The 13751-nt window shown below is 37.3% G+C and overlaps 1 protein-coding gene across 1 annotated transcript in view; it reads left to right on the top strand.

Annotated features, from left to right (window-relative positions):
• Positions 1-970: 970 nt before the first annotated feature.
• Positions 971-13751, top strand: part of LOC146470211 (serine/threonine-protein phosphatase 6 regulatory subunit 3-like) — a 28792-nt gene continuing 16011 nt past the window's right edge. Inside the window, exons 1-11 of the mRNA XM_085122244.1 lie at positions 971-1588; positions 1718-1797; positions 3803-3889; positions 6511-6583; positions 6876-6940; positions 7047-7095; positions 8436-8573; positions 9446-9511; positions 10176-10288; positions 12446-12565; positions 13359-13411. Of these exons, the coding sequence (XP_084978370.1) occupies positions 1529-1588; positions 1718-1797; positions 3803-3889; positions 6511-6583; positions 6876-6940; positions 7047-7095; positions 8436-8573; positions 9446-9511; positions 10176-10288; positions 12446-12565; positions 13359-13411 (904 nt within the window). The 5' untranslated portion in view covers positions 971-1528. The remainder of the gene's footprint in view (positions 1589-1717; positions 1798-3802; positions 3890-6510; positions 6584-6875; positions 6941-7046; positions 7096-8435; positions 8574-9445; positions 9512-10175; positions 10289-12445; positions 12566-13358; positions 13412-13751) is intronic.

Here is a 13751-nt window from a genome sequence, read left to right as displayed (position 1 = left end):
ATCGTGCCCCATAATTAAGTGTCTTTGGTGATAAATGTTTCTTAACAGAAGTCAATTTTTGTTAGCTTTGAATAATAAATTTTAACATCTTATAATTCAGTTTAAAATATTGGCCAACTACCACGTCTGTAATCACTGTGTAATCGGTGAAGAAAACATTTAAAAATGTACTTATCGGGCCCGGTAAATTACCGGGACTTTCGAGAAATGGGCTCACCTGGATGGTTTGACGCTATAAAGGAATCATTCAAACTATTCAATAATAAACGTGAGTGTGCGGCCCGGTCATTATGTTATCATAATCAGTTTCCGGTATGAGTCGTCGAGAAGCGTCACGAAAGTTTGGCGAAACAACATCACGCTATCTTTGTGACTCAAACTATTCAATTAGATCAACCGTGACGGGAGTATACGTTTCCACCTGCACTTAGTCCTAAACATACACAAACTGATCCCGCGTAAACGCCCATAGGCGTCTTGTTTAATGCAATTAAACTTGCCTGAAGTCGTCTTCTTATGCGCCGAAAGAATGACTGGACTCCCACGTAGACGGACTTTGAGAAAGTCTAATTTAAATGAAAAAAGCTACTTTCCCACACTGTCAAATTACCCGAAACGAGCGACACCACAGGTACTTTGATCATGTTTGTTTATCATGTATCACCGGATTCCGGCATAATTTTCCACGCGAGCAATGATCCCTGCTAAAATACTCGGATTCCCTGTTTCTTTTACTTTCAAAAAAATCGACAAATGGTTTTGTATTAAAGGGGCACTGTCACGAAGATTTATCTTTGTTTTGGTCCAAACCGCCCAAATATTTGACAAGGTACCTTTCCACTAATATCAAATTGCATGATCAAGTCGCTGTTCCAGGCCTCTAACGACGCATGGCCTCGCTTTCAAACGTTTTGGCGGCCATCTTGAATCGACAAATCACGTGCCCATAAAACTGCGAAACATATTATGGTCCATAAAACTTATTACCATTTTCCTTCTACAATCTTGCTTCATTGTACGGCTAAGTGAACTCGTTTCCCGCCGTTAGACCTTTGGAACGTTTCTAGTAACTTACCTTTTTGACAACGCCAAAAGGTGCCTGACGTCTCAACTCATTATTAAATGGTGGCAAAAACACCGTCGGTTCTGTTATGTGAAACAAAGTAAATCGAGCGCATGTGGTCACGACAGTCAACAGCCATCTCCTGGAAATAGCAGCGGATTTCGTTGAATTGTGATCTTGGTTTTCTCCTGGAACGTTTATCGTAATCTGGGATTTCTAGTAGTTGTGTTTAAGAATATCATGGCACCTGTAACCAACTCAAAGCGTTGAAGCCGCCATCTTGGTTTACTGCTGCAATAGCACGAAGTTGTGACTAGGAAATTCTGTGGATGGGCTCCATCACATCTTTTTCTTCTTGCTACAGTTGTGGAATCTGATGCAAACATTTATATCGTGGCTATTTTGGTCTTTGTAAGGCCAGCTTTTTCCTGTGAGTGAGAGGAATAATAATATCGAGGGGACAAAATGTTTTGGAAATTCGATTTGCACCCCAGCTCTGCTATAGATACCCTGTTGACGAGGGAGGTACGTGAGGTTAAATTTTCCTTGCATAATTTCAAATAAATAAGCTTACAATGTATATCGCTCGATTGAAGATGATTTTCTTTACTAAACATTTTTTTGCTAAGTCTAACACGGAACTTCGTTTACTAGGATTGTACTTTAACCGACATATTGGACGAAGATGATGTGTTACAAGAAACGAAGTCACAAAATAGGAAGCTGGTCGACTTGTAAGTAGAAAGTCTATCTCGTCTTGGTATATTTGCTTATGTTATTTTTTTCATACCATTGCTGTTACATTAGACCGATTTTTTGTTATCGTGGTATTTCGTAAGGTCAAGGAGCTCTTTTATTTTAACAAAGAGTAGTCGTTTTTCGCTGCTCAAAATGGCGCCCAAACAGTCACACTTGCGTTTTTAAGTTGGAAGTGCAATTGTTCAGTAAGCTTACACGAAACGAAAATAAACCGTTGCCCCACGAAAACCATACCGTCGTTATGAGATTAACGCAATCGGGGGTGGTAAAAGGGAAATGAGAGTTAATTGTAAAAGTAAAGAGGGAATTTAAAAAGAGTGTGCTATATATAGGAAACCTAGCGTCTCTAAATATTATATTAAGATTAATGAGTCAGGAAATGTTAAGGAAATTTTATAACAACACAATCGTATCGAATTTATTACTTTCACATATTTTGTGCTTGGCTCATTGCTTTACACTTTCTCTACATGTAGTCTGTATTAGACATTTCACTGTTCTAATTTCTTATTTGACTTTTTTTTAAGTGATATTTTTACGTGTGAGAACAATAATATTTTTCTATGTTTTGTGCAGTGTCAAAGTTTTCATTTACTGAGTTTCCATATTGTATTTGATTTTCCTCTCTTTTGGAATATGGCTTATTCCCTTTAAGCACAGCCCTCTCAAAATGTTTACCGGTTGTAGTGAAGCCCAGAATAGTAGATAATTGGGCAGAAAAATTTTTTGGTCACTGGCATAGTTTGAGAGGGCTACATTGTAAACAAGACATTTACAATTTCCCATAGTCAATACAACCAGTTCCCTCAGTTGAATTTTGTTGTTTGAAAGAGTTCTTTTTGTCACTTTTTGTTAAATTCTCTGCAAAATATTAAACCTTCGTCATGTGAATAGGTAGGATTTTCAGCATTTTTGTTTTATTTCTATTTCACAGCAATATATTCAAAAGATGATTAATAATTATAATAATAAAAGAAATAATAATTGGTGGTAATGAATCAAATTCCAGTAAATTTTACAAATACTTGTACTCTGTGGTAAAAGATAATCTTGGTTTTAATTTTTTTGCTTTTCGGGTTTGTGAGTACCATAAGTCCACAGCGTATAGTTCAAAACTTGCTCATGTAAGTTTTGTAGAGCAACAGCTTATGTTGTTATCTGGCAAGACATTCACATTGCACTAGTGCAGTTTTGGGATCACTGCAGATCCAACACATACAGAGGTAGGCAAGAGCAGATACAATGTGAGCAGCAGGCCTCCATGGAAATCTTGTTGTGATTTCAAAACTGATTTGGTACAATGTGAACAGTGCTCAAAACAACTTACAAAAAACTGATCCTTGTGAAAATATTTTCTGCAAAAATATTAATTTTTCCCATAAAATAATTATTGACTGAATGACACTTAGTGAGTACCTTAGTAACTGTGATAATAAGCAACTTAAAGACAACCTGTCTATAGTAGAAGGCACTCAGTTCTTAAATATCTCAGTCATGAGTTTTGAATCTTCAATATCTACCGTATTTGTTCAATTAACTGTCCTGGGTGTTTATTGAATTTTGGGCCCATGACAGTGGGCGCTTATTCAAGGTGGGCTGTTTGATGCAAATAAGGACATTTTTAGAGAATAGCAAAACAAGGCATAACAAGTTTATTCTGCTTCAAAAGACAAAATAAAATACAAATGCTATTATAAAAAGTCACAAAAAGTGTAAAAGTTCATTGACTACCGTATCTAAAACCAATTTTGGAACACAACTGATGCTCCCCTTACTTCACGCTAGGCTAGTACATAAATGTTTTTTGTTGAGAGGGGGTGGGGTGGGGTGGGTGCTTATAAACTTTCTGGGCTCTCAGGGTGGGCACTTATTCAAGGTGGGTGCTTATTCGAAGGTGGGCGTTTAATTGAATAAATACGGTAAATAAAATAAGTTTTTTGTAACAGTAATATTTAAATATTCACTCTACCTTCATTTCAGTTTTCTCAGACCAGAGATCTTGGAGGAACTAGTAAACCTAGTTTTACAAGCACCAGATGAAAGCAAAGAGGATTGCTTGAAATACAAGTGAGTGTCTATCCGTTGATTTCCACTTATGTTACAATAAGTTTTAGGGTTGGTGGGAGCCTTGTAGCTTATGCTTTTAATATTAGTACCTATGACCATACCTCTTGTTCCAACCAACGAACCAAGTGGTGGACAGCAAGATGTGTGTTGCCATCTGCTGCAATGTTCAAGAGCCTTAAACATTGCTAACCCTCTATCAGGGAAAGAGAATTAGCATTTTATTAGCATTTTTCGGATATATTTTATTTGCGGTAATCCCGCAATGCCGCATTCTGGAATAAACCCTGGTAAAGGTGTTTTTTATTTCATCTTATCTTGACCTATCCTATCAGAAATGCCATGCCTTTGATGGTTGTGGCTTGTGTGTGACCCTTTAATCGGACAGCTGTGAGTGGAATCACTTCTCTGAAGTTTTGTTAGTCCATTGCCAGGTTCCAAGTTATTAGAGGGAGACAATGCAAAGCAAAGTTAATCTGCTTTAAGTATCTACAGTGCAGGCCAGAATTAAGCGAACCAAAACATACGCATAAAACGCGTCTGCTGTGGACACATGTACGCGTCTAAAAATCAGTCAGACGCATTAGTATGTATGAGCTAGCTCATTGTTTTCGTATTGTTGATCTTTCGTTGTTCTTTTGAATTGCCTGGGAAAAGCCTTTCAGAAGGGTTTGACAAAGTATGACTACACTTGCCGACTTTCTTGTAGAACCGGCTGAGTGCAAGAACAACTCCATGTTGTTGAGCGCAAAGAAGAAACTTAAAAAAAAAGCTTGCTGCGAGGCTTACTGTATTTTGCAAAACAAAACGAAATGATGAATAAATCTGTAGAATTGAAAATATCAAGACTACAACAGTCAGACTTCTGTGTGACAAGCTATTAAAAAGAGGAATAAAACGCCAGAAGTGTAGAGTTTCTAATTTAAAGATCTGTACTTTGCGAAACGAGCTCTGCATGGACCTTGAAAGGATTTAATGTGTTTGTTTATATTTCTAAATGCTATTCTTATTTGTTGCTTGCCGCAATGATGATTCGGTATGTAGTTCAAGAATCATACAGTATTTGTGGGTAAATCATATAGAATACCGTATTTACTCGAATAAGCGCCGCCCCCGAATAAGCGCCGCCCTCGAATAAGCACCGCACATGGAGCGGAATGGTTAATAAGCGCCGCACATGGAGCGGAATGGTTAATAAGCGCCGCACATGGAGCGGAATAGTTAATAAGTGCCGCCCTCGATTAAGCGCCGCAGCTCCGGTGCGGCGTTTATTTGAGTATTTCCATAAGATGATAAAAATACACTGTAATCACTGCAATGCGGTTCTAAGCCAGCAATGGGAATTTATTTTCATCAGTAGTGATGTTTTTCAGTTCGAAGTGAGTATATCTTGATGCTCTTTCATTCAGTTCTCTCTTCAAAATGTTCGCGTTCTTCAGTTCTTGCGTGAAGGCTGTAAACTTCGCCGGTACGGCAAGCCCAATCTCCCTCTTTCTCTTCCCTCTAACTGTTGCAGCAAGGAAATGTTTTGGCTTTGTGGTATGAGCCTTTTAATAAGGGCCGCCCTCAAATAAGCGCGGCCCTCAAATAAGCGCCGCACAGGAGACACGAAAGTTTTCACGTGCTAGTCAACCAAATTCCTGCACATGTATCAAGTTTCATTCGGTAACAACACGATGTACGAAGGTTCTTGGAGGGAAAACTGGACGCTTTTTTATTCAATCAACATGGGAGCCACAGTGCCTTTCCAATTATAGCCAACTTGCGCCGTTTTCACCCTTCGAAGAAACCTTGAAACGCTCTCTTTTGAGTCACAATGAGCGTGTGTAATTTTTAAAACAACTTTTAATGGGCATAACTAGAAACACTCAGCTATTCCATTCACGAGTTGGCGCACAGAGGGCTTTGATTTGGAACAAGTAGTATTCGAATAATTAGCTTAGATTTATCTTTTCTATAACATACGCTGAATACTCAATATTGGCTAGGAGTTGTTTTTAAAGTCACCGAAGCAGATGAGTTTCGAAATATGATAGCTGTCGCTGGCTGATTTCATAAAATGCTAATTTTGTGTTTGTCGTTAACCTGTTGAATTCTTTTGTTTTATTTGACAATACCACACCACAAAGAGAACTTACAACGATGAATAACAAAAGAAAAATGCGCACATTTAGACGCGTCTAAAAGTAAGCGCATACGCGTTTTTGCTGCGTATAAAATGCATCTGCGTAGTTCGCTTAATTCTGGCCTGCACTGTAGCAATACAGTTTGATAGCCACGAACATTACCCAAACCCTGCTTTTTTTATTCAGACATCTGGCTTTCTACCGTGCTTGCCAACTGACATGTACCAGTTTCATGTTGTGAGACCATTAATTTTGACAAGTTGTCAGTTTGCCTGCACCTGTAGTTAGTCAGGTATGAGAACTTAAACTTTTATCAGCCACAGTAGTGTTATGTCCTTCCGATGGATGCAGGTAATTCTACACTTACATCTCAGTAGCATGGCTGAGACATTAAGCAAGAAAGTCAGTATTGAGATGCTGTTTAGTGGATCTATTTCATAGTGTATACATTTTCATGCTCTGCATTATAGCTTACACAGAACTTGCTCTTTGTTGCAGACATCCCAACACAGCTTGTGAAGTGTTAACCGCTGATGTTTACGCCATCATTGATAAACTAACTAACAATGAGGTATTGCTGCATCAGAAAACCTGTGTTTATTACTGATGTTTTATGGTGCTCACTTGTGGATTTTGACTCTCATCCACTGTCCCAAACGTTTATGCTAGATCACTTAAATAGCAAATTTTATGGTTTAATCGATTGTGGGAAGGGGTAAAGCTGTTTCCTTTTGCTAGTATTTTGCATTTGTATTTGTTCAAAATAAAACTGAAATACAAGCAACTTTTCAATTGCATTAATTGTTGAAGATTTATTTATCAGTGATGTGAACTCACATCTGGTTTTGTTCTTTCCATTTCAGGATCTACTCAATAAAATCTGGTCATTTATGGAGTCTGAGCCTCCACTTAATCCCTTACTAGCAAGGTGAGAGCATCTTTAGAGCAGTTTTACTACACAGAAGCAGTCATCTTTCATAGCTTAATACAACTTCTTTCCCTAACATACATGACTTTTAACTTTCTCTTTTTAGTTTCTTCAGTAAAGTCATGGGAGTTCTTATAAGTAGGAAGACATCATTGGTAAGTAGAGCTCTTATAGCCAAACCTTCTTTTTATGAGGTCCTTATTACTAGTCTGACGATTGTTTTGGGATAGTAGTTAAGGAGTACCGCAAGTCAGTTGTGTTCCGGTTACTGTCAAGAGTCAATAAGGAATTGTAAGATGTTGCCCCTTTATGTTTTTTAGTCGGTTATTTCATTTTTTTTTTTTTTTTGGATTGGCAAGCATATGCCTTTTTAGGTTTTGAATCAGGATCCCTTTCATCTGCAGAAATGAGTAATATCTGCTTGGCACTACTGCAATCAATGACAGAACAGCTTTGTATTTTACTCTATAGTAGTCATTACTTGTCAGACTCATTTACGGTGGAGTAAAAATCCATGGCCGAGTCAGAATCTCCTGTCTTAATTGAAACGGGTTGTTTAATCATGATCATATAAAGAGGCCTTGTGGACAAGTAGTTAGCGTGTTAGAATAAGATCTGAAGCAGGGTTCTTGTTAAGATTTGTAAAAGGAGGTAATAATTTCACAATAGCAGGTGGATGCCATCTTGCTAAATATGTCTCACAGAGAATGGTGGGAGCGGGATGGTTGCGAGAAGAACGGAAACCAAACATGGTGGAGCTTGAAGTCAGGGTTGTTTTTGATGAAAGAAAATGCTCAAACCAAGAGCAATCTCTTTACAGGCGATGGATTTTCAACATAATATTATTTGCTAGATGTTTTTACATTATTTATGAAAAGGAAATTCTCAAAACAAGGGCAAGTTTTTTTCTAAATACTATGAATTTTGAAAGCGGTTTCGATAATTTTTCGGAAATATTTTTTCACAATAGCTGGTAACATTTATGTGAATAAACAGTAAAAATAACCGGTTACTGGCTCCTAACAAGAACCCTGCTGTCCCAGGGTCATTATATTCTCAAAGTCTTGTTAACTTAATGGTCCAGATATGTAAGTGTTTTTTCAGCATACAATTACAACACTTGAACGACTGATTTTACAACAACAAAAAACACAGTCCTGTTTCTCAAAAGCGACGCACTATGACCAGTGACATTTAGGATAGAGGAATTGCTTTTACTGTCTGGGAATATGTGTACATCATAAAATCATCGTTCAAATCCTTAACATTAACATATACTTTGACCCATTTCCCAGGCAGTTTTATAAGTTGTAATATTCAGGAATTTTTAACTGTATGGCTTATTAGTATTGTTTTACTATATTGATAGTGTCTTACTCCATTTGTATTAACTTTTGGTTGGTAATCCATTGTTTTTTACTTTAAGTTGTTAAATTATTATTTATTCTATGTTTTTGAAATTTGAAATTTATTTTTCTATTATTTTGTTTTTTAGATGTTAGAGTACTTGAAGAGTAAAGAAGATTTTGTAGATTTAATTATCAAACACCTTGGAACATCAGCTGTTATGGATTTACTTCTTCGGTTAATAACAAGTGTTGAATCACCCCAACTTCGGCAAGATCTGCTTGAGGTAGATTCTACGGTTTGTCATTTTGGTATTGTGTATTGATCGTCTGAATGTGCCATATCTTGTACATAATAGTCAGTCACTGCCTGGTCATTAGTCATTTGGAGTCACAAGTTGTTTGTTATAAGAGTGTACTCTTTTCTTCTAAATTTCCCTGTTTTTTTTTGTCTTTGATTCATTTGCAAACTATTTGACATTTTAGGGGCTAATGGCGGTGGACAGGTGTAAACTGCCCGTTCCTGTCCCTCTAAATTCGTTACTCCTGCCCATCTGCGGCAGCTCCAACTTTCTTGTTGCATTGTTTTTGTACAATGTATGGTGCCAAAAAATTGTTGAACCTGGGACTTTCATTAACTTTTGAGTTAGGTGGCGAAATGAACAAAATAACTCTCCTTAAGGGGTCTCAAATGTCAAAGTTTTTGAAGGAAAGTTTGAGGTTAAATTGGAATTAACAACCAGTATTTAGGGCTAAGGTTTTATAATCCATTTTCCTGTATTTGATACATGTGATTTCTATAAGAAAAGATCAAGTTTGACAGACAGAAACAACAATGTACAAGTTCTTTCCACTGTTTAGGGTGGCCCGTAAAATTAGTACATGTACATGTTGTGGTTAAGGTTTAAAATTTTTGTGGCATAATTTTCAAACCAGTTTAATTTTTTTCCTTTGTGCAGTATTCATTACCATAATCCAAGGTGAAGAGGAAAAAATCAAACTGGTTTGAAAATGTTTAACCCCCCCAAAAGTTTAAACCACAATATGTATGTCAAGCCATCATAGGGAGTCTTTTATGCTAGTCATCTGCACTGCTCGCTAGGGAAGATGTGACACAGCAACTTGTCAAGTCTAAGTGAATGTTTTCTTCATATTTCAGTGGTTAAATAATCAAAAGCTTGTGGAAAGTTTGGTGTCTCTCATAGATCCTGAAATTGATGAAGATGTAAGTGTATTAGCTTTAAGTATGTAATAATCATCCAGGTGAGTGTTACGATCCTCTGTAACTAGTTAAAGTGTGAGTTAATAAATATTGTTGTTGTTGTTGTTGTTGTTAGTGTAGTCCCGAGAAGTACTGTTTGAGGTGACATTGACTGACGTTTCGACAACCTGGGTGGAAGTCATCTGTCAGTGACACATGTTTAAACTAGAGTTTTGTCCCTCGCATATAAATACTTGTACATCTTTCCCATGTCTATCAATCAGTCATCAATGGACATACTTTTCTGAGTGTGCCCATATCACTGACTGATAAACACATATTTGTCATGTTTAATCACCAGGGCCCAATTTTTCAAGGCTCAGTTAAGTAGTCATCTTAAAAGTGAACTTTGATTCAATAAAGAATTCTGTCCCTAAGTTATGACTTAGACTTTTCGTTACCATTAGCTCAAAATCAACTTTTAAAAACGTTTTTAACAAGCCAGATGAAACCCTTGGCTAATTTTTGGGATTGGCTTTAATCGGCTTTCGAACAGCTCAGGCCAGGTTCAAAACATGGCATCACATTTCTCTCACTGGGCATAAACACTAATGTGGCTGAGAATCTGGACATTACTAAGGTGAAATATGTAGTTTTGCATTAACATACATCTTGTTTGTCTTTTCAGAGAAGTAGCAATGCTGCTCAAAGCCTGTGTGATGTAATTCGACTTAGCAGAGATCACATGTCACAACTTCAAGAAAGTGCTGACCAAGATCCATTACTAGATGCAGTTCAAAGGTTTGGCTCTTAGATTAAGAATGATCTTTAAATTAATTGATTGAGTTCAATCACTCCTTTAATTCTACTCTCCTCACTCCAAGTATTTTGACAGCTAAATTGTGGCTGTTCCTGGTCTTCTTGTTTTAGAGAAAACTGACAGTTGTTAGGTCTGATTATTAGCATGTTGCATAAGCTCATTGTAATGTCTTATTTTCATCACACACTATTTTATCGTGATGATCACCTTTAGGCACTGTAGTATATAGCATGTTGGTTGTGAGATAACATAACATAACATAACATAACATAACACAACACAACACAACACAACACAACATAACACAACACAACACAACACAACACAACAACATAGACAAGGAAAATAAAATCATGAAACAGCATCTTGAAAAGGAAAACAATAGGTTAGCCCTATGACATTTCCCTGACTAAAAATATTAAAAAGAAGGCCTTTGGTCTAACATAATATGTCATACATTCAAACCCTAGCCTCTGTTGCTGTGTTGTTTTCTCAGACAAGAAAACTTTGCACTGGTCAGTCTTACTCCACCCAGGTGTATGAGTAGGTATCAGTGACATACTGCTGGGAGTACCCCTGCAATGGAATAACATCCCATCTGGGATAGGGAGGGGGATAGCAGTACTTCCAACTGCTTTATTCTACAGAATCTAGACATGTGTGCTACCTGTGGCTTGCATGTATATGTAACTATCCCCTTTTGTTTTTGCACCCCTCACTGCCCTGTCAGTTATTCCCTGACATGTGCTTCATTCCAGAATTTCTATCTAGTTTCCTTGGACCTTTCCTCCCACTGTCTTTGGTGTGCCCCTCTTTCTTCACCCTTCTGGAGTCCTTGCAATTGTTTGGGTGATCCTCTCTGAGAATGCGTCTTCAATCACAGGAATGAATTAACCCAATAACGGCCACGTGTTTTCCACGAATAAAATTACTTCACAAATTAGCATATTGTTAATTATTAACCTAATGTGCAGAAAAAATTGACAACTTACTGGGTCAAAGAAACAGCCCTCCTTTGGTCTAGAATAGCTAGAATTTCTAATTGTCGAATAAAATACCCTAGCTGCGAATTAAAGATTACTCGAAAAACAAACCTGAAGGTAAACATTTCGAAAATTTCCATGAAATTTGATCCTCGCGCCACATGGCAGTAATTTGATCCGCTCTCGAGGAGACGTGTTTGTTTACGCAAGATTAGGCAGTCAATGAAAATAGAAAGAAAAGCAGGCAATAAAGCTTTTCTAAATGAAACATTTATTCAAATAAGTCTTTGTATTGGTCTTAGAAGAAAACGCGTATAATTTTTGCCGCGAGGCGACTGACTCACAAGCGATTTGAAGCAATTGCGAGTCAATTTTGAAGCGAATTTATCGACCTGTGCGGAGCACGTTTTTCAAAACTTTTGCAAAAACTGTTTGGAATACGAAGAATCGATCAATTAGAATAGTATTTCAGTACAAATTCACAATCAAACCTGTAATTCTTTGTGAGTTGTGTTGCGAGAAACACTTGAACATCACCAAGAAAGTCCATGGCGAAAACAATGATTTGAGATGTCCGCCAGCTCGTCGCCTCGGTAAAACTACAAATTTTCCTTGAAGCATAATTTCTCCGCCGTTAATGCTTGGATTTCCGCTGTTGAAACTGTCGAGTATTCCTTAAAAGTTCCTCTTTCGATTTACCCTTTCGAAAAGTTGTGTTTTCCTTCCGAAAACGCGAAATTGGCGTCTTGAATATTTAAGCCTAAAGCGCGCAGCCCGCCGTGATGGCTGAAATCCGATATTTTTCGGACGACAAAAACCTTTTTGTGTCTAGACTCCCCTAAGACCTAAAAATATAAGCGCAGTCGGTGGATTCTGATTGGTCAGTCTTTTCCAAAGACAATTAGAACAAAAAAGGACAAAATTATCCCTTCTAGGGGAGGTAGAAATCCTTGCGCGAGCCCGCGAGGATTCGCGGCCGGTTTTGGCCGGTTGGCCGTTATTGGGTTAAATAAAAATGCTTCTCTGCACCAGAAAAGGTTGATAACAAACCAGTCATTTGTAAAAGTCTTGAATTCTGTGCAATCTTGTCACCATAATTTCTGGTGATCAATCCATTATGTTAAACCAAAGAACATTATTTTGCCATCCGCGTAGGAGAGAAACAGTGTCAGAGTTGTTGGATCACATGCTGCATGATGCTCAACTTCATCCTGATGTAGCTCTGGTCAATGGAATCTCTGTGTTACTCACCCTTCTTGAAGTCAGGAAAGGAAGGTATGACTACTTTTGTTTAGAACTGCATCGCGCTTATGATTTGCCTTACAAACCAGTTTTCAAATACCATGGACAAACTCCCCTATTTTTTAGAGTGGAAGAGGGGAGTAATGTTTTTATGCTTGAATATTTTTTTTAATGCCTTAAAGCTCTCATCTAATTAGATCTGTTAAGTAAGCCATTAGTGTTATTATATTGCTTGTTCACTTGTGAACTGGTCTGAAGAGTTTGTCTGGAAGCTTTAGAGCCATTAAGCCTAGTTGTCCAGTGTACAAAAGTTTAACTAGTTGGATTGATTTATTGTCTGCTGGACAGATGAATTTATTCTTTTTCATTGTCATCATCATCTCATTAAGCAAGCTAATTGTATGAATTTATTTGTGTTTTGTTTTGTTGTGGATGTTTTTTTTCTGCAGAAGCTTTGAAGGAAATTTTTAGATACTTACTCACCCCTCTCCTCATCCCCCCCCCCCCCCCCAAAAAAAAAAGATGAAATGGTCTGCCCCTAACAATATGGCATATTTATTTGGTTGCTGATTTTGGTTTTCTCAAAACAATGTAAAAATGTAAAGGCTTGATTCCAGCAAGTTCTTTTAAAACACTTCAAATACGAATTTGAGAAAGTTCTTAAAAGAAATCCTCAAAAGAAATCCAAGTGTTGTAATAGCTAAGGGAAATCAAAGCCTAATACACAAGCTGTAGATTGAAAGGGGAAAGCAGGTTATAAAATAGTTAAACCTTTTACAACAACAGAATGAGAGATAGATGTTAATCAGTGGTTTTATTGTTTCAGCGGTGAGGGAGAAGAACCAATGACACCATTGGATGCTGAAAGACTGGCACAAGGTGTGAGAAACAAAAAAGGGCATTCTACATTAATATTTTAGTATTTTATCATCTACCGTTATACATAAGACTTGAGCTACTTCTATCATGAAAGTTTATACTAGCCAGTATCATAGCTGACAAAAAAATCATCTGTTCCAGGAAGACTGTACATCTTCATGCCACATTTGAATGACATTAGCCATGTCTTGTCATTAATTATTTTTTACAAATAAATTATTTAAATGTTTAGCCAGACTTTTGGGATTTTATTTTAGCAGAGGTTTTATTCCAAGGTCCACATGTTCATTACAGCAAAAAATGAGTAGTTCTGGCCATTGCAAACCACAGTCAGAATGTG

Source organism: Pavona decussata, unplaced genomic scaffold, assembly GCF_977016875.1.
Source record: "Pavona decussata unplaced genomic scaffold, jaPavDecu1.1 SCAFFOLD_114, whole genome shotgun sequence".
Taxonomy (NCBI): domain Eukaryota; kingdom Metazoa; phylum Cnidaria; class Anthozoa; order Scleractinia; family Agariciidae; genus Pavona; species Pavona decussata.
Note: the sequence above shows the minus strand (reverse complement) of the source record. Positions and strands in the feature narration are given on the sequence as shown.